Source organism: Babylonia areolata, chromosome 17 (assembly GCF_041734735.1).
Source record: "Babylonia areolata isolate BAREFJ2019XMU chromosome 17, ASM4173473v1, whole genome shotgun sequence".
NCBI lineage: Eukaryota > Metazoa > Mollusca > Gastropoda > Neogastropoda > Buccinidae > Babylonia > Babylonia areolata.
The window spans coordinates 1138812-1165809 of record NC_134892.1 but is presented as its reverse complement, the minus strand read 5'-3'; the positions used below and the strand labels follow the sequence as shown (position 1 = coordinate 1165809).

At 44.6% G+C, this 26998-nt stretch overlaps 1 protein-coding gene and 1 long non-coding RNA gene across 6 annotated transcripts in view; both read right to left on the bottom strand.

Annotated features, from left to right (window-relative positions):
* Positions 1–282: 282 nt before the first annotated feature.
* Positions 283–1128, bottom strand: LOC143291569 (uncharacterized). Its single transcript, XR_013056545.1, has 2 exons — positions 561–1128; positions 283–357 (listed from the first exon to the last, which is right to left on the bottom strand). It is a non-coding gene; the product is annotated as an uncharacterized LOC143291569 (long non-coding RNA).
* A 127-nt stretch (positions 1129–1255) lies between these two features.
* Positions 1256–26998, bottom strand: part of LOC143291568 (cystathionine beta-synthase-like) — a 57473-nt gene continuing 31730 nt past the window's right edge. For 2 of the 5 annotated variants that reach the window (XM_076601486.1, XM_076601485.1), the window contains exons 10-17: positions 26672–26783; positions 23965–24042; positions 21569–21586; positions 19511–19525; positions 10858–10992; positions 7509–7617; positions 3962–4046; positions 1256–1552 (exon numbers count right to left, since the gene is read on the bottom strand). In XM_076601486.1, the coding sequence (XP_076457601.1) occupies positions 1449–1552; positions 3962–4046; positions 7509–7617; positions 10858–10992; positions 19511–19525; positions 21569–21586; positions 23965–24042; positions 26672–26783 (656 nt within the window). In that variant the 3' untranslated portion in view covers positions 1256–1448. The remainder of the gene's footprint in view (positions 1553–3961; positions 4047–7508; positions 7618–10857; positions 10993–19510; positions 19526–21568; positions 21587–23964; positions 24043–26671; positions 26784–26998) is intronic. The other 3 variants (XM_076601487.1, XM_076601488.1, XM_076601489.1) reach the window with 3 other exon arrangements.

Below are 26998 nucleotides of genomic sequence, written 5' to 3'. Positions count from 1 at the left end.
TAGGAGGCAACATTGCACTGGCTCTTTGAGCTGCAGCCTTAGGGGGTAGCTTGTGGGCTTTTGGGAACCATGCCAACACCGACTGTCCTAAAAACCCTCTTGGCTGAGAGAGCGGGGAGGTAGACACTATCCACTTTCATCAAATTCTGGCCCCGATAATCAGGGCAGCATGTGCCTCCTCTCCTGTACTGATGGTCCTGCTGAGACAGCACTGCCGCACAGTTACATGTCTATGCAGGTAGAAGCTGGCGATCCACCAGGCATTCTTTTTTTTTTTAAAAAAAATCCATTTCAGTAACATAAAATTGTTCCTCTGACAGGCAATTTTTTTTTTATATCACTATTCTTTGTTAACACCTGGTATTTCATCCGTCATTGTCATGATCAACACAGACTGCAATACATGTCAGTGCAACGTTAACACCTGGTATTTCATCAGTCACTGTCATGATCACCAACAGACTGCAATACATGCCAGTGCAATGTTAACACCTGGTATTTCATCCGTCATTGCCATGATCACCAACAGACTGCACTACATGTCAGTGCAATGTTAACACCTGGTATTTCATCCGTCATTGTCATGATCACCAACAGACTGCAATACATGTCAGTGCAATGTTAACACCTGGTATTTCATCCGTCATTGTCATGATCACCAACAGACTGCAATACATGTCAGTGCAATGTTAACACCTGGTATTTCATCCGTCATTGTCATGATCATCAGACTGCAATACATGTCAGTGCAATGTTAACACCTGGTATTTCATCCATCATTGTCATGATCACCAACAGACTGCAATACATGTCAGTTCAATGTTAACACCTGGTATTTCATCCGTCATTGTCATGATCACCAACAGACTGCATGAAACAATACATGTCAACACAATTTCCTACAACACACACAAAAAAACAACACAAAAACAAGCGACAAACAACAAAACAATTCCTTCAAAATAAACCCCCCCATGATTTTCATCCAAACAATAGAGACAAAACCAAAAAACCCAGCCATGTTCAATGTTGTGCTTTCTTTCTTTTTTTTCTCTCCCCCCCCCCTCTTTTTCTCCCCCCTCTCCTCTTTCTCTCTCTCCCTCCTCTCTCTCTTTCTCTCTCTCGCCCCCCTCCCCTTTCTCCCCCCTCTCCTCTTTCTCTCTCTCCCTCCTCTCTCTTTCTCTCTCTCCCCCCTCCCCTTTCTCCCCCCCTCTCCTCTCTCTCCCCCCTCTCCTCTGTCTATCTCCCCCCCCTTCTCACCCCTTTCATGAGACCAATAAATGTGCACATGTCTACATCACCTGGTAGTGAGTGGACAATAAACCAAGAAGAAGAAGAAGATGAAGTTAAAATCCTTGAATATCTGGCAGACCACTGCGGATTTCCATGAGTTTCCAGTCAGCTGTGCCCCCTCCCCTGCCCCCCAACTCATCTGCTGAGCCAGTTGATCACTGTTGAGAGCTGCGAGATGCGATGAAGTTGAGCAGATCGATGCGAGTGGCGATGCCGAAGATCATCTGCTTCTTCTCCATTGTTGCTGAGCTGCCGGTGTCTGTGGGGAAAAAAACAACAAGCTGTAAGCACTTTACAAACACAGAGTCATTTACACGACGGGCTGCCTACCTGGGTAGAGCTGACTGACAGCTGCCACTGGGCGCTCATCATTCGTTTCCTGTGTCATTCAATAAGGTTTCTGTCATGCACACACACACACATACCTGTAGACATGTAACATTTGACGTGTATGACCGTTTTGATTATTTGTTTAGGGATCCTTTTATCTCCCCTTCCCCATGTGGGGAGAGCAGTGCTGTCCCTAAAAAGGGTTGATTTGACACTGTGGGAGGATACGGGCGCCGCATCTGCCCCAGTATACGGCGGACGACCATCACCCCACAGCCACCTGCGTGCAGAGTCGTGACCAGGAACTGCCAGCAGCATCCTCTGCCTCTCCCCGTTACCACTTCTCCATCACCGCAGGGCTTGGGAAAGCTGGGTGTTGAAGGGCTAGCTCATCATTCCGACATTAGCCTGGCTGCCTGACCAGCATAGGTGACTTTTTTTTTTTTTAGTGAAGAGTTGTGGTGCCGTCCCTTCCCCACTCTCTCGCCTACCGACGCTCAGAGTCCCACAGGTACAGATACTACCACGTGTAGAATGGCCTCGGCAGGTGCAGGTTTTTTCTTCGGAGTTCCGTCTCCTATGAGGACTTCCAGCCAAGGATAAGAGCTCCCAGTGCCCTATGGTCATCCTCTTCCACCTTCACAGCTGTTGGGAAAGGTTTTCTCCTCCGCTTGGTCCGTTGTTGGGAGACTTCACATGTGGCAGTTAGTACTGGGTTACATGGTACCAGTAGCAAGGGCTATGCCCCTGACCTGACACATACATTACAGTACAATACAACAGAACACAACACAATACAACACAACACAATACAATACAGTACAACAGAACATAACATAACACAACAAAACACAATACAAAAGAACATAACACAATAACATACAACACAACCAACACAATACAGTACAACAGAAAACTACAGTACAACAGAGCAGAACACAACACAACACAGTACAACAACACAACACAGCAAAACACAACACAGTACAATAGAACACAACATAATACAACACAACACAATACAGTACAACACAACACAGCAAAACACAACACAGTACAATAGAACACAACATAATACAACACAACACAATACAGTACAACACAACACAGCAAAACACAACACAGTACAATAGAACACAACATAATACAACACAATACAATATAGTACAACAGAAGATAAAAGCACAATTCAATACAATACAAAACAACAGAACATAACATGATACAACATAAAACAACACAGTACAACAAAACACATTACAGCACAGCACGGTACAGTACAGTACAGTACACCATTCAAAACTCACACTGACGCTGATCGTGGACAGTACAGCACAGTACACCATTCAAAACTCACACTGACGCTGATCATGGACAGTACAGTACAGCACAGTACACCATTCAAAACTCACACTGACGCTGATCGTGGACAGTACAGCACAGTACACCATTCAAAACTCACACTGACGCTGATCATGGACAGTACAGTACAGCACAGTACACCATTCAAAACTCACACTGACGCTGATCGTGGACAGTACAGCACAGTACAGCACAGCACAGTACACCATTCAAAACTCACACTGACGCTTATCGTGGACAGTACAGCACAGTACAGTACACCATTCAAAACTCACACTGACGCTGATCATGGACAGTACAACACAGTACACCATTCAAAACTCACACTGACGCTGATCGTGGACAGTACAGCACAGTACAGTACAGTACAGTACACCATTCAAAACTCACACTGATGCTGATCGTGGACAGTACAGCACAGTACACCATTCAAAACTCACACTGACGCTGATCGTGGACAGTACAACACAGTACACCATTCAAAACTCACACTGACGCTGATCGTGGACAGTACAGCACAGTACACCATTCAAAACTCACACTGATGCTGATCGTGGACAGTACAGCACAGTACACCATTCAAAACTCACACTGACGCTGATCGTGGACAGTACAACACAGTACACCATTCAAAACTCACACTGACGCTGATCGTGGACAGTACAGCACAGTACAGTACAGTACACCATTCAAAACTCACACTGATGCTGATCGTGGACAGTACAGCACAGTACACCATTCAAAACTCACTGACGCCGATCGTGGACAGTACAGCACAGTACAGTACACCATTCAAAACTCACACTGATGCTGATCATGGACAGTACAGCTCAGTACAGTACAGCACAGTACACCATTCAAAACTCACAGATGCTGATCGTGGACAGTACAGCACAGTACACCATTCAAAACTCACACTGACGCTGATCGTGGACAGTACAGCACAGTACAGCACAGTACACCATTCAAAACTCACACTGACGCTGATCGTGGACAACCAGAACAAAGTGGTCCGTGTCCAGCATCCGGGACAGCTGACCCAGACGAGTGTCCATTTTAATCTGTGGAAAAAAATTTTGAGGGGTTGAAAACAAACAAACAAACAAATAAATAAACAAATAAGCACACACACACACACAAATCGAAATTGTCAGGAAAAGTCAGGAACAACACTTGCATGAACATGTGTGTATGTTGTTGAGTGTGTGTGTGTGTGTGTGGGGGTGGGTTGGCTGGGTGTGTGAACAATACCAGCGTGAGCATGTGTGTGTGTGTGTGTGTGTGTGTGTGTGTGTGTGTGTGTAAGACTGGATGGGTGAGCAGACAAACTGGTCATTGCATTATAATTAAAAAAACACAAAAACACCCAGCCTTTGATATCCAGGTGCAATCAAACAGTAAAAAAAATCACAGTATTCCAAAGTGGTCACCATAAGCTGATAAAACATTTAACTTTTTTTTTTAATGGTGGACTGAATGACCATTTTCATATGAGTCAACTTATTGCCCAAACAGGTTTTCAGCTCTTATTCCAATTTAGTTTGTTCTTGAAAGGCTCGAGTTTGTACGTCATCAAATAAAGATTCAACTAGGGTCCATGGTGGCACACTTTTGATTCGCTAGAGCCAATGAGAAAGCTGCAAAAGGCAAAAAGTTTGTTGACCAACTTTCTGTCAGCCTATGGCTGAAGAACTGTATCAGAGGGCATTAGTGTGACATTTTGTTGCCTTAAATGCAACTTGTATCTGTCTGTCTAAATATCTATCTGCCTAAAGTGCAATTGTTTTTATCTCTCTGCCTTAAATTTAAATGCAATTTGTATCTATCTATCTATCTATGTATCTATGTGTTTTTATCTATCGGCCTTAAGTGCAGTTTATACCTACCTACCTACCTACCTATATAGATATAAACATATAGATGTTATACATAGACACAGACATATATACTCCCCCCCACACCCACACCCCACGCCCCCCATTAAGTGCTGTTTGTTGCTCCAGCCAAAGTCGCTATTAACAACTCAAACAAAACCCATACCACCCTACCCCCCACAAAGACACCACCACCACCACCCCTACCCCCCATCCGAAAGACAAAGACAGCCAAGCAGTCCTAACAACACCCCCCAAACCCCCGCCCCTCTCTCCGAATAATATACAGCAGCCATGAAGGTCTAACCCCCCAAACAAAGACAGCAGCCATGAAGGTCTAACCCCTCAAAGGCAACAGCCATGAAGGCCTAACCCCCCAAACAAAGACAGCAGCCATGAAGGCCTAACCCCCCAAACAAAGACAGCAGCCATGAAGGCCTAACCCCCCAAACAAAGACAGCAGCCATGAAGGTCTAACCCCTCAAAGGCAACAGCCATGAAGGCCTAACCCCCCCACCCCCCAAACAAAGACAACAGCCATGAAGGCCTAACCCCCCAAACAAAGACAGCAGCCATGAAGGCCTAACCCCCAAAACAAAGACAACAGCCATGAAGGCCTAACCCCCCAAAGACAGCAGCCATGAAGGTCTAACCCCTCAAAGGCAACAGCCATGAAGGCCTAACCCCCCCACCCCCCAAACAAAGACAACAGCCATGAAGGCCTAACCCCCCAAACAAAGACAGCAGCCATGAAGGCCTAACCCCCCCAAAAAAGACAGCAGCCATGAAGGCCTAACCCCCAAAACAAAGACAGCAGCCATGAAGGCCTAACCCCCCAAACAAAGACAGCAGCCATGAAGGCCTAACCCCCCAAACAAAGACAACAGCCATGAAGGCCTAACCCCCCAAACAAAGACAGCAGCCATCAAGGCCTAACCCCCCCCCCCCCCCCCCCCCCCCAAACAAAGGCAGCAGACATGAAGTAACAGGTAAACAAAGCAAAAACAGTAACAACCTCAAGGACTGCCCAAAGACCAAGACAACACACTGACTACAAGGGGACAGACAGGAAACACACTGACCACAAGGGGACAGACATGAAACACACTGACCACAAGGGGACAGGCAGACAGGAACATACTGACCACAAGGGGACAGACAGACAGGAAACACACTGACCACAAGGGGACAGACATGAAACACACTGACCACAAGGGGACAGACAGACATGAAACACACTGACCACAAGGGGACAGACAGACATGAAACACACTGACCACAAGGGGACAGACAGACAGGAAACACACTGACCACAAGGGGACAGACAGACAGGAAACACACTGACCACAAGGGGACAGACAGACATGAAACACACTGACCACAAGGGGACAGACAGACAGGAAACACACTGACCACAAGGGGACAGACAGACAGGAAACACACTGACCACAAGGGGACAGACAGACATGAAACACACTGACCACAAGGGGACAGACAGACAGGAAACACACTGACCACAAGGGGACAGACAGACAGGAAACACACTGACCACAAGGGGACAGACAGACAGGAAACACACTGACCACAAGGGGACAGACAGACATGAAACACACTGACCACAAGGGGACAGACAGACAGGAAACACACTGACCACAAGGGGACAGACAGACAGGAAACACACTGACCACAAGGGGACAGACAGGAAACACACTGACCACAAGGGGACAGACAGACAGGAAACACACTGACCACAAGGGGACAGACAGAAAACACACTGACCACAAGGGGACAGACAGGAAACACACTGACCACAAGGGGACAGACAGACAGGAAACACACTGACCACAAGGGGACAGACAGGAAACACACTGACCACAAGGGGACAGACAGACAGGAAACACACTGACCACAAGGGGACAGACAGGAAACACACTGACCACAAGGGGACAGACAGGAAACACACTGACCACAAGGGGACAGACAGACAGGAAACACACTGACCACAAGGGGACAGACAGGAAACACACTGACCACAAGGGGACAGACAGACAGGAAACACACTGACCACAAGGGGACAGACAGACAGGAAACACACTGACCACAAGGGGACAGACAGACATGAAACACACTGACCACAAGGGGACAGACAGACAGGAAACACACTGACCACAAGGGGACAGACAGGAAACACACTGACCACAAGGGGACAGACAGACAGGAAACACACTGACCACAAGGGGACAGACAGGAAACACACTGACCACAAGGGGACAGACAGGAAACACACTGACCACAAGGGGACAGACAGGAAACACACTGACCACAAGGGGACAGACAGGAAACACACTGACCACAAGGGGACAGACAGACAGGAAACACACTGACCACAAGGGGACAGACAGACAGGAAACACACTGACCACAAGGGGACAGACAGGAAACACACTGACCACAAGGGGACAGACAGACAGGAAACACACTGACCACAAGGGGACAGACAGGAAACACACTGACCACAAGGGGACAGACAGACATGAAACACACTGACCACAAGGGGACAGACAGACAGGAAACACACTGACCACAAGGGGACAGACAGACAGGAAACACACTGACCACAAGGGGACAGACAGACAGGAAACACACTGACCATCTTGAACTGCTTGTACATGATGTTGGCCACCGGGTCACTGGGGCCCACCTTGTTCTTCACCATCTGGGCCAGGATGTTGCCCACTGTCACCATGCCCTGGATGGCCCTGCACCACAACACACCGCACCGCACCATCAGGTAACGCACCATACCACACCGCACCATCAGGTAACGCACCATACCGCACCACACCATGTGACAATGCACAGCAACACACCGCACCACACCATGTGACAATGCACAGCAACACACCGCACCGCACCATCAGATAACGCACCATACCGCACCACACCATGTGACAATGCACAGCAACACACCGCACCGCACCATCAGATAATGCACCATACCGCACCACACCATGTGACAATGCACAGCAACACACCGCACTGCACCATCAGATAATGCACCATACCGCACCACACCATGTGACAATGCACAGCAACACACCGCACTGCACCATCAGATAATGCACCATACCGCACCACACCATGTGACAATGCACAGCAACACACCGCACTGCACCATCAGATAATGCACCATACCACACCACACCATGTGACAATGCACAGCAACACACCGCACTGCACCATCAGATAATGCACCATACCGCACCACACCATGTGACAATGCACAGCAACACACCGCACTGCACCATCAGATAATGCACCATACCACACCACACCATGTGACAACACACCACACCACACCATGTGACACCACACCACACCACACCATGTGACAATGCACAGCAACACACCGTACCGCACCATCAGATAACGCACCATACCACACCACACCACGTGACAACACACCACACCACACCACACCATGTGACAACACACCACACCACACCATGTGACAACACACCACACCACACCACACAGCCCTCATTGCACACCACACCACACTACACAGCATGCTGGGTATGTTCTTGTTTCTATAACCCACTGGTCAATGACATGGATTACGGGATCTCTAACACACATACTCAATCTTCAAGCTTCTGCATGCAAATGGTATACACACAAAGGGAGGTTCAGGCACTAACAGGTGTGCACATCTGTTGACCTGGGAGATGGGAAAAATCTCCACCCTTTACCCAGCAGGCGCCATGACTTGGATTTGAACCCAGAACTCTCAGACTGAAAGTCCAACGCTTCAAACACTCAGCTGTTGCACCCGTTGTAAATGAAACAGAGCAAGGGGTATGGGGAGGAGAGGGGAGGAGAGGGGAGGTGACTCCTCATACTATAACATGATTCACACAGTCCTACAGGGACTTAAGATAAAAACATATTCACACAAAGTCAGAGAGGGATTTCAGATTATGATCACATGATTCACACAATCTGACAGGGATTTCAGATTATGATTACATGATTCACACAATCTGACAGGGATTTCAGATTATGATCACATGATTCACACAATCTGACAGGGATTTCAGATTATGACTACATGATTCACACAATCTGACAGGGACACATGATTCACACAATCTGACAGGGACATCAGATTATAATCACATGATTCACACAAAGTCAGAGAGGACTTCAGATTATGATTACATGATTCACACAATCATAAAGGGACTTCCAATTATGGTTATATGATTCACACAGTCAGAGAGGGACTTCAGATTATGATTATATGATTCATACAATCAAAGGACTTAAGATTATGATTACATGATTCACACAATCATATAGGGGCTTCAGATTATAACATGATTCACACAATCATAGGACTTCAGATTATGATTACATGATTCACACAATCATATAGGGATTTCAGATTATAACATGATTCACACAATGATATAGGGACTTAAGATTATGATTACATGATTCACAGAAAATCATAGAGGGACTTCATATTACAATTACATGATTCACAGAAAATCATAGAGGGACTTCATATTACAATTACATGATTCACAGAAAATCATAGAGGGACTTCATATTACAATTACATGATTCACACAAAGGAGCGACTTCAGATAATGATGACAATGATTCACACAGTCAGAGAGCGACTTCAGATAATGATGACAATGATTCACACAGTCAGAGAGCGACTTCAGATAATGATGACAATGATTCACACAGTCAGAGAGCGACTTCAGATAATGATGACAATGATTCACACAAAGGAGCGACTTCAGATAATGATGACAATGATTCACACAAAGTCAGAGAGCGACTTCAGATAATGATGACAATGATTCACACACAGTCAGAGAGCGACTTCAGATGATGATGACAATGATTCACACACAGTCAGAGAGCGACTTCAGATGATGATGACAATGATTCACACAAAGGAGCGACTTCAGATAATGATGACAATGATTCACACACAGTCAGAGAGCGACTTCAGATGATGATGACAATGATTCACACACAGTCAGAGAGCGACTTCAGATAATGATGACAATGATTCACACACAGTCAGAGAGCGACTTCAGATAATGATGACAATGATTCACACACAGTCAGAGAGCGACTTCAGATAATGATGACAATGATTCACACACAGTCAGAGAGCGACTTCAGATAATGATGACAATGATTCACACACAGTCAGAGAGCGACTTCAGATAATGATGACAATGATTCACACACAGTCAGAGAGCGACTTCAGATGATGATGACAATGATTCACACACAGTCAGAGAGCGACTTCAGATGATGATGACAATGATTCACACAAAGTCAGAGAGCGACTTCAGATGATGATGACAATGATTCACACACAGTCAGAGAGCGACTTCAGATAATGATGACAATGATTCACACAGTCAGAGAGCGACTTCAGATAATGATGACAATGATTCACACAAAGGAGCGACTTCAGATGATGATGACAATGATTCACACACAGTCAGAGAGCGACTTCAGATGATGATGACAATGATTCACACACAGTCAGAGAGCGACTTCAGATAATGATGACAATGATTCACACAAAGGAGCGACTTCAGATAATGATGACAATGATTCACACACAGTCAGAGAGCGACTTCAGATAATGATGACAATGATTCACACAGTCAGAGAGCGACTTCAGATAATGATGACAATGATTCACACAGTCAAGGAGCGACTTCAGATGATGATGACAATGATTCACACAAGTCAGAGAGCGACTTCAGATGATGATGACAATGATTCACACAGTCAGAGAGCGACTTCAGATGATGATGACAATGATTCACACAGTCAGAGAGCGACTTCAGATAATGATGACAATGATTCACACAAAGGAGCGACTTCAGATGATGATGACAATGATTCACACAACGTCAGGTCAGAGAAGTCCAAGCCTGTTTTCTGCTGAGCCTTACCCCGCCTCATCCACCACTGGTACCTGGTCAAAGCCCTCCCTGTTCAACAGATCCAGGGCCTCTTGGAGCGTCACCGTCGGCGTCACTGTCAGTGGAACGTGGAGCTTCAGAGCATTTACCTGAAGGTTGTACCACCTGCACAGGTATACACACTTATCGTAATGCGTCATGTTGTACCACCTGTACAGGTATACACACTTATCGTTAAGCTTCATGTTGTATCACCTGTACAGGTATACACACTTATCATCGTAATGCGTCATGTTGTACCACCTGTACAGGTATACACACTTATCATTGTAATGCGTCATGTTGTACCACCTGTACAGGTTTACACACTTATCATCGTAATGCATTATGTTGTACCACCTGTACAGGTGTACACACTTATCGTTAAGCTTCATGTTGTACCACCTGTACAGGTATACACACTTATCATCGTTATGCTTCATGTTGTACCACCTGCACAGGTACACACACACACACACAAATATTTCACCTTTTATCACCTGAAGAAACATACACACACTTGTATTTCATGTTGTACCACCTGCACAAACACACATCCTTTTTTGAGGAAGTGTGTGTGGGTTTGTTCCTCTATACCTTCCATTTATATATACTGAACTGGTAGAATGCATATCACTGACTTGTAGCTGTACCTTCCATTTATATATACTGAACTGGTAGAATGCACATCACTGACTTGCAGCTGTACCTTGAAACGATGGATTCTTCTGTCTTACAGAACATAATGGAGGAAGATGGATTCTGCTGGTATTTCAGAACAAACCAGACAACAGGATCTTTAACGTGCATATTTGTTCTTCTGCGTGCATATACAGGATTCTGCTGGTATTTCAGAACAAACCAGACAACAGGATCTTTAATGTGCATATTTGTTCTTCTGTGTGCATATACAGGATTCTGCTGGTATTTCAGAACAAACCAGACAACAGGATCTTTAACGTGCATATACACACACAGGGGGTTCAAGCACCACAGGTCTGCACATGCTGACCTGGGAGACAGGAAATATCTCCACCTTCCGGCAGCCTTTTACCTGCATGACCCTTTCTTATCCCCACCAAGTAGGCAGCCATATTCTGTTTTTGGGGTGCACGCTAGATGTGTTCTGTTTCCCAAACCCACAAAACACTGACATGGCTCACAGGATCTTTAACGTGAGTATATCACCTTGTGTGTGTGTGTATACACACTGACATGGCTCACAGGATCTTTAATGTGAGTATATCACATTGTGTGTGTGTATACACACTTACATGGCTCACAGGATCTTTAATGTGAGTATATCACTTTCTGTGTGTGTGTGTGTGTATACACACTGACATGGCTCACAGGATCTTTAATGTGAGTATATCACTTTCTGTGTGTGTGTGTGTGTATACACACTGACATGGCTCACAGGATCTTTAATGTGAGTATATCACTTTCTGTGTGTGTGTGTATACACACAAAGGGGGTTCAGGCACGAGTAGGTCTGCACATGTTGACCTGGGAGATCAGAAAAATCTCCACCCTTTACCCACCAGGTGCTGTGACCAGGATTTGAACCTGGGACTCTCAGATTGAAAGTCCAACGCTTTAACCCCTCGGCTGTTGGACCAGTCATGTGGATGGTGAAGGGGTGGCTGTTGGACCAGTCATGTGGATGGTGAAGGGGTGGCTGTTGGACCAGTCATGTGGATGGTGAAGGGGGACCAGTCATGTGGATGGTGAAGGGGTGGCTGTTGGACCAGTCATGTGGATGGTGATGGGGTGGCTGTTGGACCAGTCATGTGGATGGTGAAGGGGGACCAGTCATGTGGATGGTGAAGGGGTGGCTGTTGGACCAGTCATGTGGGTGGCTGTTGGACCAGTCATGTGGATGGTGAAGGGGTGGCTGTTGGACCAGTCATGTGGATGGTGAAGGGGTGGCTGTTGGACCAGTCATGTGGGTGGCTGTTGGACCAGTCATGTGGGTGGCTGTTGGACCAGTCATGTGGATGGTGAAGGGGGACCAGTCATGTGGATGGTGAAGGGGTGGCTGTTGGACCAGTCATGTGGATGGTGAAGGGGTGGCCTGGTGGTAATGACTGACCAGGAAGTGCGTGTCCCTGGGTTCCTGGGTTCAAAACCAATGGACTGGGGTTTGTGCTCTCTGCCCCACCACTCACACTTCTTCCCATCCACTGGACTCTGCACAGTGGTGGTCTGGGTGCTAGCCTTTAGGTAGAGATGATGAGGACAGAGATCAACTGAGGACTGAGATCAACTGAGGACAGAGATCAACTGAGGACTGAGATCAACTGAGGACAGAGATAAACTGAGGACTGAGATCAACTGAGGACAGAGATAAACTGAGGACTGAGATCAACTGAGGACAGAGATCAACTGAGGACAGAGATAAACTGAGGACTGAGATCAACTGAGGACAGAGATAAACTGAGGACTGAGATCAACTGTGGACAGAGATCAACTGAGGACGGAGATCAACTGAGGACTGAGATCAACTGTGGACTGAGATCAACTGAAGATGGAGATGAACTGAGGACTGACATCAACTGAGGACGGAGATCAACTGTGGACTGACATCAACTGTGGACAGAGATCAACTGTGGACTGACATCAACTGTGGACAGAGATCAACTGAGGACTGACATCAACTGTGGACAGAGATCAACTGAGGACTGAGATCAACTGAGGACTGACATCAACTGAGGACGGAGATCAACTGAGGACTGACATCAACTGAGGACGGAGATCAACTGTGGACTGAGATCAACTGAGGACTGAGATCAACTGTGGACTGAGATCAACTGAGGACTGAGATCAACTGTGGACTGAGATCAACTGAGGACTGAGATCAACTGTGGACTGAGATCAACTGAGGACTGAGATCAACTGAGGATGGAGATCAACTGTGGACTGAGATCAACTGAGGACTGAGATCAACTGAGGATGGAGATCAACTGTGGACTGAGATCAAATGAGGACTGACATCAACTGGACTGAGATCAACTGTGGACTGAGATCAACTGAGGACTGAGATCAACTGTGGACTGAGATCAACTGAGGACTGAGATCAACTGTGGACTGAGATCAACTGAGGACTGAGATCAACTGAGGATGGAGATCAACTGTGGACTGAGATCAAATGAGGACTGACATCAACTGGACTGAGATCAACTGTGGACTGAGATCAACTGAGGACTGAGATCAACTGTGGACTGAGATCAACTGAGGACTGAGATCAACTGTGGACTGAGATCAACTGAGGACTGAGATCAACTGAGGACGGAGATCAACTGAGGACTGAGATCAACTGAGGACTGAGATCAACTGAGGACTGAGATCAACTGAGGACTGAGATCAACTGTGGACTGAGATCAAATGAGGACTGAGATCAACTGTGGACTGAGATCAACTGAGGACGGAGATCAACTGTGGACTGAGATCAACTGAGGACTGAGATCAACCATGCAGCACTGCACATGGTGCATGTAAAAGAACCCATGGCAACTTAAGGGTTACTGCTGGCAATGTTCTGCTGGGAAAGCCACTATGATAGTGAAACAAATATATCTGCAAACAGAAAGAAAAGAAGAAGAAAATAACATGCACTGTGGGAAACACGCTTTCCCCAGACAGAGCAGCCTGAATTTCACACACAGAAATCTAGAAAGATATATCCCATGCAGTCACACAACTACAGTGCCGCAGACTCCCCCCTACAGACTACACAGCCCTACAGACTACACAGCCCTACAGACTACACAGCCCTACAGACTACACAGCCCTACAGACTACACAGCCCTACAGACTACACAGCCACACACATAACGCTGAAGGCAGGCTACATCAGGCACAGTGTTCTCAGTGAGTTAGTTGTCAGTGTCTTCATATCACAGCCAGTAAGATACTAAGTAAAAAAAACCAACAACAAACAAACAAAAAACCCAAAACAAAGTCAACTGAAAAATGTGTGCTCTAATCAAAGCCAACAAGGCAGTATGTCAAAGCAAAGAAAAGCAGAATGAATATAGTGTGCACCTTTGTTCTGCAGCCAAAACGTTAATCAGTCAACACTAACGAAGCCAAACACACACACTTGAGATAAAGAAATCATCAAGCCCAGAACAAAAAGACAAGCAAATATATATAATACACACACACTTGAGCTGAAAGCAAAACCAGGTTATCACCATTTAAGACAAATACAGATTGTTGACAGGTTAAAATAATATATATAAATATATGTATTAGATATTATTATCATTTTAACAGAAAAAGTTAAAAAGCAGTAAAACCACCCCATCAAATGACAAATGTTTCAGTGCACAAACAAAAGATGAACACCCATCCAAAATGATGCAACAACTACAACAACAAAACAAGAAGATTAATCAAATGATTCATCCTTTTGATAGGAAGGTTAGTGAGTATGTGAAAGAGTATGTCACAAATCTAGACTATTGAGTGAGAGAGAAATTTGCACACACACACATACAGTATGTCACATATCTAGACTATTGAGTGAGAGAGAAATTTGCACACACACACATACAGTATGTCACATATCTAGACTATTGAGTGAGAGAGAAATTTGCACACACACACATACAGTATGTCACATATCTAGACTATTGAGTGAGAGAGAAATTTGCACACACACACACGCACAAAGAGATCCAGCAAACAGTCATCCCAAACCTACAGTCTGGCAGTGGCTATTTCTCAGAACAAAACAAACCCCACCCATGTATTCGTGGCTATTTCTCAGAACAAAACAAACCCCACCCATGTATTCGTGGCTATTTCTCAGAACAAAACAAACCCCACCCATGTATTCGTGGCTATTTCTCAGAACAAAACAAACCCCTCCCATGTATTCGTGGCTATTTCTCAGAACAAAACAAACCCCACCCATGTATTCGTGGCTATTTCTCAGAACAAAACAAACCCCACCCATGTATTCGTGGCTATTTCTCAGAACAAAACAAACCCCACCCATGTATTCGTGGCTATTTCTCAGAACAAAACAAACCCCTCCCATGTATTCGTGGCTATTTCTCAGAACAAAACAAACCCCTCCCATGTATTCGCGGCTATTTCTCAGAACAAAACAAACCCCACCCATGTATTCGTGGCTATTTCTCAGAACAAAACAAACCCCTCCCATGTATTCGTGGCTATTTCTCAGAACAAAGCAAACCCCTCCCATGTATTCGTGGCTATTTCTCAGAACAAAACAAACCCCACCCATGTATTCGTGGCTATTTCTCAGATCAACAAAACAAACCCCACCCATGTATTCGTGGCTATTTCTCAGAACAAAACAAACCCCTCCCATGTATTCGTGGCTATTTCTCAGAACAAAACAAACCCCTCCCATGTATTCGTGGCTATTTCTCAGAACAAAACAAACCCCTCCCATGTATTCGTGGCTATTTCTCAGAACAAAACAAACCCCTCCCATGTATTCGTGGCTATTTCTCAGAACAAAACAAACCCCTCCCATGTATTCGTGGCTATTTCTCAGAACAAAACAAACCCCACCCATGTATTCGTGGCTATTTCTCAGAACAAAACAAACCCCACCCATGTATTCGTGGCTATTTCTCAGAACAAAACAAACCCCTCCCATGTATTTGTGGCTATTTCTCAGATCAACAAAACAAACCCCACCCATGTATTCGTGGCTATTTCTCAGAACAACAAAACCAAACCCAACCAATTCCATGCATTCTCTGGCTGACAGTTTCTATTTGAAACAACAGTAATTTACTGACCACTGTCTGCTTCAGATAAGGTACATTCTCCAAATTTCAAAGAATTCCCAAGTTAAACAATACATAAAGCACAGCTCATTACTAGGCACACATCAAAATGATAAACAAGAAGTTGATGAGTGACGGCCGACTGCTGTCACTACCAGGCCATGTCGGCACCTTCAGCTGATGTCCATGTCAAGGACCTGACGTCATTATCGTAACTCTCTGTACATGTTACATCATCTGCTCAAAATGTCTTCTCTGTGGATCTCTGCTTTCTTGAATCGTTCCTCCCCCTGCTCTGCCCTTAGTGGCTTGTGGATCGTTCCCCCTGCTCTCCCCCTAGTGGCTTGTGGATCGTTCCCCCTGCTCTCCCCCTAGTGGCTTGTGGATCGTTCCTACCCATGCTCTCCCCTTAGTGGCTTGTGGATCGTTCCTACCCATGCTCTCCCCTTAGTGGCTTGTGGATCGTTCCCCCTGCTCTCTCCCTAGTGGCTTGTGGATCGTTCCTACCCATGCTCTCCCCCTAGTGGCTTGTGGATCGTTCCTACCCATGCTCTCCCCTTAGTGGCTTGTGGATCGTTCCTACCCATGCTCTCCCCTTAGTGGCTTGTGGATCGTTCCTACCCCTGCTCTCCCCCTAGTGACTTGTGGATCGTTCCTACCCCTGCTCTCCCCCTAGTGACTTGTGGATCGTTCCCCCTGCTCTCCCCCTAGTGGCTTGTGGATCGTTCCCCCTGCTCTCTCCCTAGTGACTTGTGGATCGTTCCTACCCCTGCTCTCCCCCTAGTGACTTGTGGATCATTCCCCCTGCTCTCCCCCTAGTGGCTTGTGGATCGTTCCCCCTGCTCCCCCTAGTGACTTGTGAATCGTTCCCCCTGCTCTCCCCCTAGTGGCTTGTGGATCGTACCCTCTGCTCTCCCCCTAGTGGCTTGTGGATCGTTCCCCCTGCTCTCCCCCTAGCGGCTTGTGGATCGTTCCCCCTGCTCTCCCCCTAGTGGCTTGTGGATCGTTCCCCCTGCTCTCCCCCTAGTGGCTTGTGGATCGTTCCCCCTGCTCTCCCCCTAGTGGCTTGTGGATCGTTCCCCCTGCTCTCCCCCTAGTGACTTGTGGATCGTACCCTCTGCTCTCCCCCTAGTGACTTGTGGATCGTTCCCCCTGCTCTCCCCCTAGTGGCTTGTGGATCGTTCCTACCCATGCTCTCCCCCTAGTGGCTTGTGGATCGTTCCTACCCATGCTCTCCCCTTAGTGGCTTGTGGATCGTTCCCCCTGCTCTCCCCCTAGTGGCTTGTGGATCGTTCCTACCCCTGCTCTCCCCCTAGTGGCTTGTGGATCGTTCCCCCTGCTCTCCCCCTAGTGGCTTGTGGATCGTTCCCCCTGCTCTCCCCCTAGTGACTTGTGGATCGTTCCCCCTGCTCTACCCCGAGTGACTTGTGGATCGTTCCCCCTGCTCTCCCCCTAGTGACTTGTGGATCGTACCCTCTGCTCTCCCCCTAGTGACTTGTGGATCGTACCCTCTGCTCTCCCCCTAGTGGCTTGTGGATCGTTCCCCCTGCTCTCCCCCTAGTGGCTTGTGGATCGTTCCCCCTGCTCTCCCCCTAGTGACTTGTGGATCGTTCCCCCTGCTCTCCCCCTAGTGACTTGTGGATCGTTCCTACCCCTGCTCTCCCCCTAGTGACTTGTGGATCGTTCCCCCTGCTCTCCCCCTAGTGACTTGTGGATCGTTCCCCCTGCTCTCCCCCTTGTGGTTGTTTGTGAGCTGCTTTTGTTTTGATTTACAAGATCAGGAAGGCTTCTCTTTTTCTTCTCGTACACAAGGTGATATTTCACTTCAATTTTGACATTTCACATCAAAGTGATTCAACATTCAGAGAGCATACATTTAGTCAATGAATATATATATATATATATATATATATATATATATATATATATATATATAAACATTAACCTATGGAGATACAAGTGATATTCACGGGAAGGTTCCTTTCATTTTCATCGCCAGGAATGTCATGCTGCCAGGTTTGAGGGCCGAGCTCCATACGATTCTGATACATGAGTGTTTTGAAAGATTTTAACACACATCAGGTGCACTGTGTCATAAAGAGTAAGGGTAAATGCTGAGGTAAAGAGAATCACTCATTGTCTGTCATATATGTTAAGTAGGACATCAGAGTTTCTACTTAAATTTTTTTTTATAAAAATTTTCTTTATGTTTTAGTGATTAAGTGATGTGCCATTCCAATGCCAAAACAGTGGATGGGGGGGGGGGGGGGTGGGGGGGTTGAGGGGGGGAGACACAACTTTAACACATGCATGTACCACACACATTCACACGTGTACATGCATATGCACACACACACACACACCACACACATACTTGTATGAGTGTGCATGGTCACATCACATATTTGGTGATACCTATGTGTGTGCACACACACACACACACATATGCACACACACACACACACACACAGAGGCACACACACATACGCACACTCACACACAGACACACACACACACACACGCACATACATATACATACATGCACACACATGCTCACACAGATGCACACATACACACAAATGTACACACAGACACATGCAAACATAGACAGTGATTGCATTTTCACATCACATAAGGGTAAAGGAGCTTTCGACACCCACCACAAAAAAAAGTTGTTATAAAAAAAAAGTTGTAAAAAAAAAAAAAAAATCAGCCATACCCCCGATGCACAAAGTTGCCCAAGACACTATGAGACACCAGACAAGTATAACCAAGCCAGACCATACGATAGGGACATTCCCTTGCTGCACTCTTGGCCGTTAGTATAATAAGTCTTTTGAAAGGAAAAAAAAACAACAAACAAGAAAACTCACCAATTTGACTGCCCGCTAAAACATGTACAACAGATGATGATCTGTATATTAGAGGCATTACTTTCTGCGTGAATAAAACAAAACAAAAAAGAAAAAAAACAAAAATAACCCAGACCAGTTCCACTGTCCACTGAGAAAGTGGAGAAGACAGGAAAGACATGTTTCAGGGTATTCTTACCTCCCTTTTTCCCCCTCCCCCCCACCCCTCCCCCCACCCCACTTCATACCATGTTTATTCCCTGCAGTGTATTCAGTAGTGTTTACATCTCACTTGGTTGGTTGGTTTTAAGACACACATGCATGCGCATGCGTGCATACACACGTACACAAATCACGCACACACACACACAAATTACACACACATACACAAATCTCTCTGTCAACCCTGGAGAGTCTACAGCCTTGACAGGCTTCCCTGCCATGATGCAGAAAAAAACACAGATAATATACTGCTTTCCCTGCCATGATGCAGAAAAAAACACAGATAATATACTGCTTTCCCTGCCATGATGCAGAAAAAAACACAGATAATATACTGCTTTCCCTGCCATGATGCAGAAAAAAACACAGATAATATACTGCTTTCCCTGCCATGATGCAGAAAAAAACACAGATAATATACTGCTTTCCCTGCCATGATGCAGAAAAGAAAACACAGATAGTATACTGCTTTCCCTGCCATGATGCAGAAAAAAACACAGATAATATACTGCTTTCCCTGCCATGATGCAGAAAAAAACACAGATAATATACTGCTTTCCCTGCCATGATGCAGAAAAAAACACAGATAATATACTGCTTTCCCTGCCATGATGCAGAAAAAAACACAGATAATATACTGCTTTCCCTGCCATGATGCAGAAAAGAAAACACAGATAGTATACTGCTTTCCCTGCCATGATGCAGAAAAGAAAACACAGATAGTATACTGCTTTCCCTGCCATGATGCAGAAAAAAACACAGATAATATACTGCTTTCCCTGCCATGATGCAGAAAAAGACACAGATAATATACTGCTTTCCCTGCCATGATGCAGAAAAAGACACAGATAATACACTGCTTTCCCTGCCATGATGCAGAAAAAGACACAGATAATATACTGCTTTCCCTGCCATGATGCAGAAAAAAGACACAGACAATACACTGCTTTCCCTCCAGACGATTTGTGGACACATCCAGCAACACTGTACAAGTTGTCTCCCTTCTGCTGCCGTTTATGCAAATGTAGGAACGTGAAAACCGTTTCAATGAGCCGAACTTTGACAACAGAGCAATGTTTGGGTACAGTGCTCAGTGAGCTGACTCAAAAGTTGGAGTTATGCTCACTTCTCTGGGTTCTCACCAAGCAGATTTGTTTTGCTCTACAATCATGTTGTTTCATATATAACTTTATAAGATATATAACTTTATAAACTTTAGAGAGAGAGAGCGAGAGAGGGAGGGAGGTACACACACACACACACAGATATATATATATATATATTGGTAAACAGTACATACAGAAATCTAGATGTGCAGCCAGACACTGAGACAGTGAGTACAGATATCAAATAAGTTAAAAAAAAAAAAAAAGTTAAAAAAAAAGTTTAAAAAAAAAAAAGTTAAAAAAAAAAAAAAAAAAAAAGACTGACTTTTGATGTTTCTTCCTATTCCTTTATGGGATTTCTGGGACAGAACTTATTGTTCACAAAACTTTAAATAATAACATACATATGACCAGATGAGAATGTCAAAACAGTAGAACAAACCACTATTCAGTTTTCAGATCAAAACTTATTTTTTCAAAACTAAAAAGCAACATTTAAAGAAAAAAACAAACACACAAAATAGGTAGCCACTTAACACTTAGAAGCAATGAAAAAAATATATATATACATATATATGGGGGAGTGGAGAACATACACACACACCCCCACACACACACACAATAAGAACAGCAAAAAACAAAAAACAAATATAAAACACCATACGAAGCAACTATGTTCTTTCATGCATTAAGCAGCAGCAGAAACTTCATCAATGAACAGCAACATCTATAACTGTAGAAGTCAACATACCATGGTTTGTTATCAAGGCTGCCGTTACAAGAAACAACAAAAATCATTATAATATGTCACACATACAGAAGATGGCAATTCTACGGCTCAGAAAAAAAAGGGCATTGCAATGATAAGAATATCCCTACCTTTCAAAATTGCAACACCTGTCCTAGTGTACTGTGCACACACACACACGAACACACACACACACACACACACACAGAGCAAACATGCATGTGCACACACAGACACCCACACACGTACATGGGGGCTGGCACAAAAGTGCCAGAGAAAAAAACAAGAACAGAGAGAATAGTGACAGAGAGAGCGATGCTTCTGATGATACCATAACACATGTCCTCAACACTTGGAAAATGGGAAGCACGCTGCATTTTCACACAGCAGGTCCCTGGGATGTTAGAAAATTCTAGAATGAAGACATACTTCTTCACGCATCAGCCGCAACTCCCACGTTCACTCGTATGCACCAGTGGGCGTTTACCCTTTTTACCCCGCCTTGTAGGCAGCCATACTCTTGTTTTCGGGGAGACTGGGGAGGCGTACATACAAGGTATGTTCTCGTTTCCATAACCTACTGAAAGCTGACATGGATTATGGGATCTTCAACGCACGTATTTGAGCTGCAGCATGCATATACACATGAAGAGGGTTCAGGCACCAGTAGGTCTACATGTTTGCTGAACCTGGGAGATCATAAAAATCTCCACCCTTTTACCCGCCATGTAAAAATGACCAGGAATCGAACCCTGGACCCTCAGACTGAAACACCATCCCTTTAACCACTGGGCTGTGGCTCCTCTCAGACTGAACACATAAAAAGAGTGAAAATGCTGCATCAGAGCTTCATGCAGGTGCTACGATCATCTGCTATGAAGAGTTCTTCCCCTTGGCCACTCCTTGGCCCAGAAATCCAGACAGACTGACAGACTGGACAAAACGCCTGCCTCTTGCAGCAGCTCCCATTTCATTACTATTTCTGTGTCACCAAAGAAGGACGCTGGCAGAACGGTTATGACGCTGCCAGTACAGAGAGTGAGCATTTGGCTACATTATTATGATCATTATTATCATTATTCTCATTACCATTTCTGTGTCACCAAAGAAGGAAGCTGGCAATGGTTATGACGCTCAGCTACCAGTACAGAGAGTGAGCATTTGGCTACATTATTATTTACCATTTCTGTGTCACCAAAGAAGGAAGCTGGCAATGGTTATGACGCTCAGCTACCAGTACAGAGAGTGAGCATTTGGCTACATTATTATGATCATTATTATCATTATTATCATTACCATTTCTGTGTCACCAAAGAAGGAAGCTGGCAATGGTTATGACGCTCAGCTACCAGTACAGAGAGTGAGCATTTGTTATGATCATTATTATCATTATTATCATTACTATTTCTGTGTCACCAAAGGAGGAAGCTGGCAATGGTTATGACACCCATCAACCAATACAGTGGGGGTGTGGGTTGGAATCCCCCTCTCCCCCTTTCTCCCAACTTTGACAGGAAAATCAAACAGAGGCTAGTCTTTCGAATGAGACGATAAACCAAACTCTCATGTGCAACACGCACTTGGCACACCGAAAAAGAACCCATGGCTACAAATAGAGCTGTCCTCTGGCAAAATTTTGTAAAATGAAATCCACTGATAGGTACACAATCATATAAGCATGCACTCAGGGCCTGGCAAAGCGTGCTGGGTTATGCTGCTGGTTAGGCATCTGCCCAGCCAGCAGATGTGGTGTAGCGTGTATGGATTTGTCAAAACGCAGTGATGCCTCCTTGAGAAAGTGAAAGTGAAAGTGAAAGTGATGCAGAAAAGCAGAAAAAAATACACTATTTTCCCTCCACCTCTGGAACACATTCCGAAATGCTGTAGAAGACAGCTGCCTTTCCTTGTGGTTTATGCCTACATAGGAGCATAAAAAAACAATTCAATGAGACAAATTTTGACACTGTAGCAATGTTCGTGCACAGATGTCAATACTAAAAATCAGTTGCCTTCAATCACCACAGTGAGTGGTTGACCGAACAGTAAACAGAATACCCTCTTTTAATGATAACACAGATGTCAATACTAAAAATCAGTTGCCTTCAATCACCACAGTGTATGTGTGACCTGAACAGTAAACAGAATACCCTCTTTTAATGATAACACAGATGTCAATACTAAAAATCAGTTGCCTTCAATCACCACAGTGTATGTGTGACTGAACAGTAAACAGAATTCCTTCTTTTAATGATAACACAGATGTCAATACTAAAAATCAGTTGCCTTCAATCACCACAGCATGTGCGACCTGACGAATATCACACAGGTTTCCTTCCTTCCTTCCTTCCCCCCTCCTCCCAAACCAGGGTACAGTTTTTTTTCATGCTTCACAGACTCACCATTCTTGGGTATCCGATGTTTTCTCCACTTCCAGAAAGTCCCGCTGACTCATCCAGTCATCGCTCAGGAACTTGGTCCTGTTGGAGAGACAGTGTGAAAGCCAGCAGACCATGAGTGAAACACTGTGTTGTGGTGTGTCGTGGCGTGGTGTGTTGTACTGTTGTGTTGTATTCTACTGTACTGCAATGTATTGGACTACACTTCTATTTTTGTATTGTACTGTACTGTGTTGTATTGTACTGTCTGTATTGCACTGCATTGTACTGCATTGTACAGGTACTGCCAGGAAAAGCAGTGCCAGCAAGTCCCCGACAGCCGCCACCATCCCCTGACCACACTGCGTCAGAACCTTCCGGGCGTGGATTGGCCTGACCAGTCATCCGCGCACCCACAGAGCCCAACCCACCCACCCCCAGGATGACTAGATGGTCCTCGTCGATCCCGACAGACGAACCACACTGTACTGTACACTGCAATGTATTGGACTACACTTCTATTTTTGTATTGTACTGTATTGTGTTGTATTGTACTGCCTGTATTGGGCTGCATTTGTACTGTATTGCATCGCATTGTACTGCATTGTACAGATATTGCACTGTACTGAACTGTATTGTATCATATTGTATTGTATAGGTATTGTACTGTATTGTATAGGTATTGTACTGCCTGTATTGGGCTGCATTTGTACTGTATTGCATCGCATTGTACTGCATTGTACAGGTACTGCATTGTACTGTACTGTATTGTATCATATTGTATAGGTATTGTACTGTATTGTATAGGTATTGTACTGCCTGTATTGGGCTGCATTTGTACTGTATTGCATCGCATTGTACTGCATTGTACAGGTATTGCATTGTACTGTACTGTATTGTATCATATTGTATTGTATAGGTATTGTACTGTATTGTATAGGTATTGTACTGCCTGTATTGGGCTGCATTTGTACTGTATTGCATCGCATTGTACTGCATTGTACAGGTATTGCATTGTACTGTACTGTATTGTATCATATTGTATTGTATAGGTATTGTACTGTATTGTGTTGTATTGTACTGCCTGTATTGGGCTGCATTTGTACTGTATTGCATCGCATTGTACTGCATTGTACAGATATTGCACTGTACTGAACTGTATTGTATCATATCATATTGCATTGTATTGTATTGTATGGGTATTTTACTGTACTGTACTGTACTGCATAACATTGCATTGTATTGCATTGTACTGTACTGCCTTGTATGGGAACACACTTCTATCTTTGTATTGTACTGTGATGTATGGCAATGTACTGTCTGTACTGCAATACATTTGTACTGCATTGCACTGCACTGCACTGTGCTGCACTGTCTTGGTCTGCACCGCTACTTTCTATTGTATTTGCATTGCATTTTACTGTTCTGTACTGTATTTGCATTGTATTTGCACTGCATTGCATTGCACTACAATGTATTGCATTACATTCTATTCTTTTGGCATTGCACTGTACTCAACTGTTTTGTATTGCATTGCATTGTACTGCATTGTGTTGTGTTGTGTTGTATTGTTCTTTTATCAAAACAGATTTCTCTGTGTGAAATTTGGGCTGCTCTTCCAGGAAGAGCACGTCACTCAAGTGCAGAACTGCACCTGTTTTTTTCTTTTTTCTGCCTGCAAGTGGTACAGATTAATGGATCTTAACCATGCGTTATTTCATCTTCTGCATTTTTTTTTTTTAATAATTATAATTATTATTTATTTATTTATTTATTTACTTATTTATGTACGCTTATAGTTGACTTCATCAAATTTTTGCGCCTTATACATATTAGTAGTGATAGTAGTTTTTTTTTTGTTGTTTTTTTTTGTGTGTGTTTTTTTTAATGTATTTATCTATTATTCATTCACCTTTTTTTTTTCTTTTTTTCCCCCCAAGGCCTGACTAAGCGCGTTGGGTTAGTTACGCTGCTGGTCAGGCTTGGCAGATGTGGTGTAGTGTATATGGATTTGTCCGAACGCAGTGACGCCTCCTTGAGCTACTGAAACTGAAACTGAAACTGCATTGTGTACACGCATGCGTTATTTCATCTTCTGCATTGTGTACACATGTGTTATTTCATCTTCTGCACTGTGTACGCATGTGTTATTTCATCTTCTGCATTGTGTACACACGTGTTATTTCATCTTCTGCATTGTGTACACATGTGTTATTTCATCTTCTGCATTGTGTACACACGTGTTATTTCATCTTCTGCATTGTGTACACACGTGTTATTTCATCTTCTGCATTGTGTACACGCATGAAATCCAAGCAGGAACACAGAAAAATCAACCCTAAGTTACTGACTCATAAATGTTTACTGCACTGCACGGATTCAAACACTGGAACCGTATCAAAGTTATATTAAAACAAAACAAAACAAACCAAACTCTACATAAGAAGATCCTCCTCTTCTTCTTCGTTCGTGGGCTGCAACTGCCATGTTCACTCATATGTACACGAGTGGGCTTTTACGTGTGTGACCGTTTTTACCCTGCCATGTAGGCATCCATACTCTGCTTTTGGGGTCCATGTCACTGACTTTTAACACAGGATTCACATGGTAGGGTGTATGACAAAAGAGAACCAGGGAAAAAAACAAAAAAACAACAAAAAAAAGACCACCACCACAAAATGAAACGAAAAATGCGGGGTGGAAAGGGGTGGGTGGAGGGAGTGCCACTTACATATAGTTTCTGACAGAATCCGGAAGAATGACGACACATCGCTGTCCCGCCTTTAAGCCGAAGTCTTTCACTGCCTGCAGTGCCAAGTACATGGCCATCCCACTGCTGCCTCCTGGTGACACACAGCTTCTGTTTCACGAGTGTCACTGTGTTCGGGCAAATCCACACACACGACACCACATCTGCCTGACCAGCAGCATAACCCAACGCACTTAGTCAGGCCTCGAGTGCATGCATATATATTTGTGTACCTATCAGAGTGAATTTCTGCTACTGATTCGTGCCAGAGGACAGCATTCTTGTTGTCATGGGTTCTTTTTCAGTGCG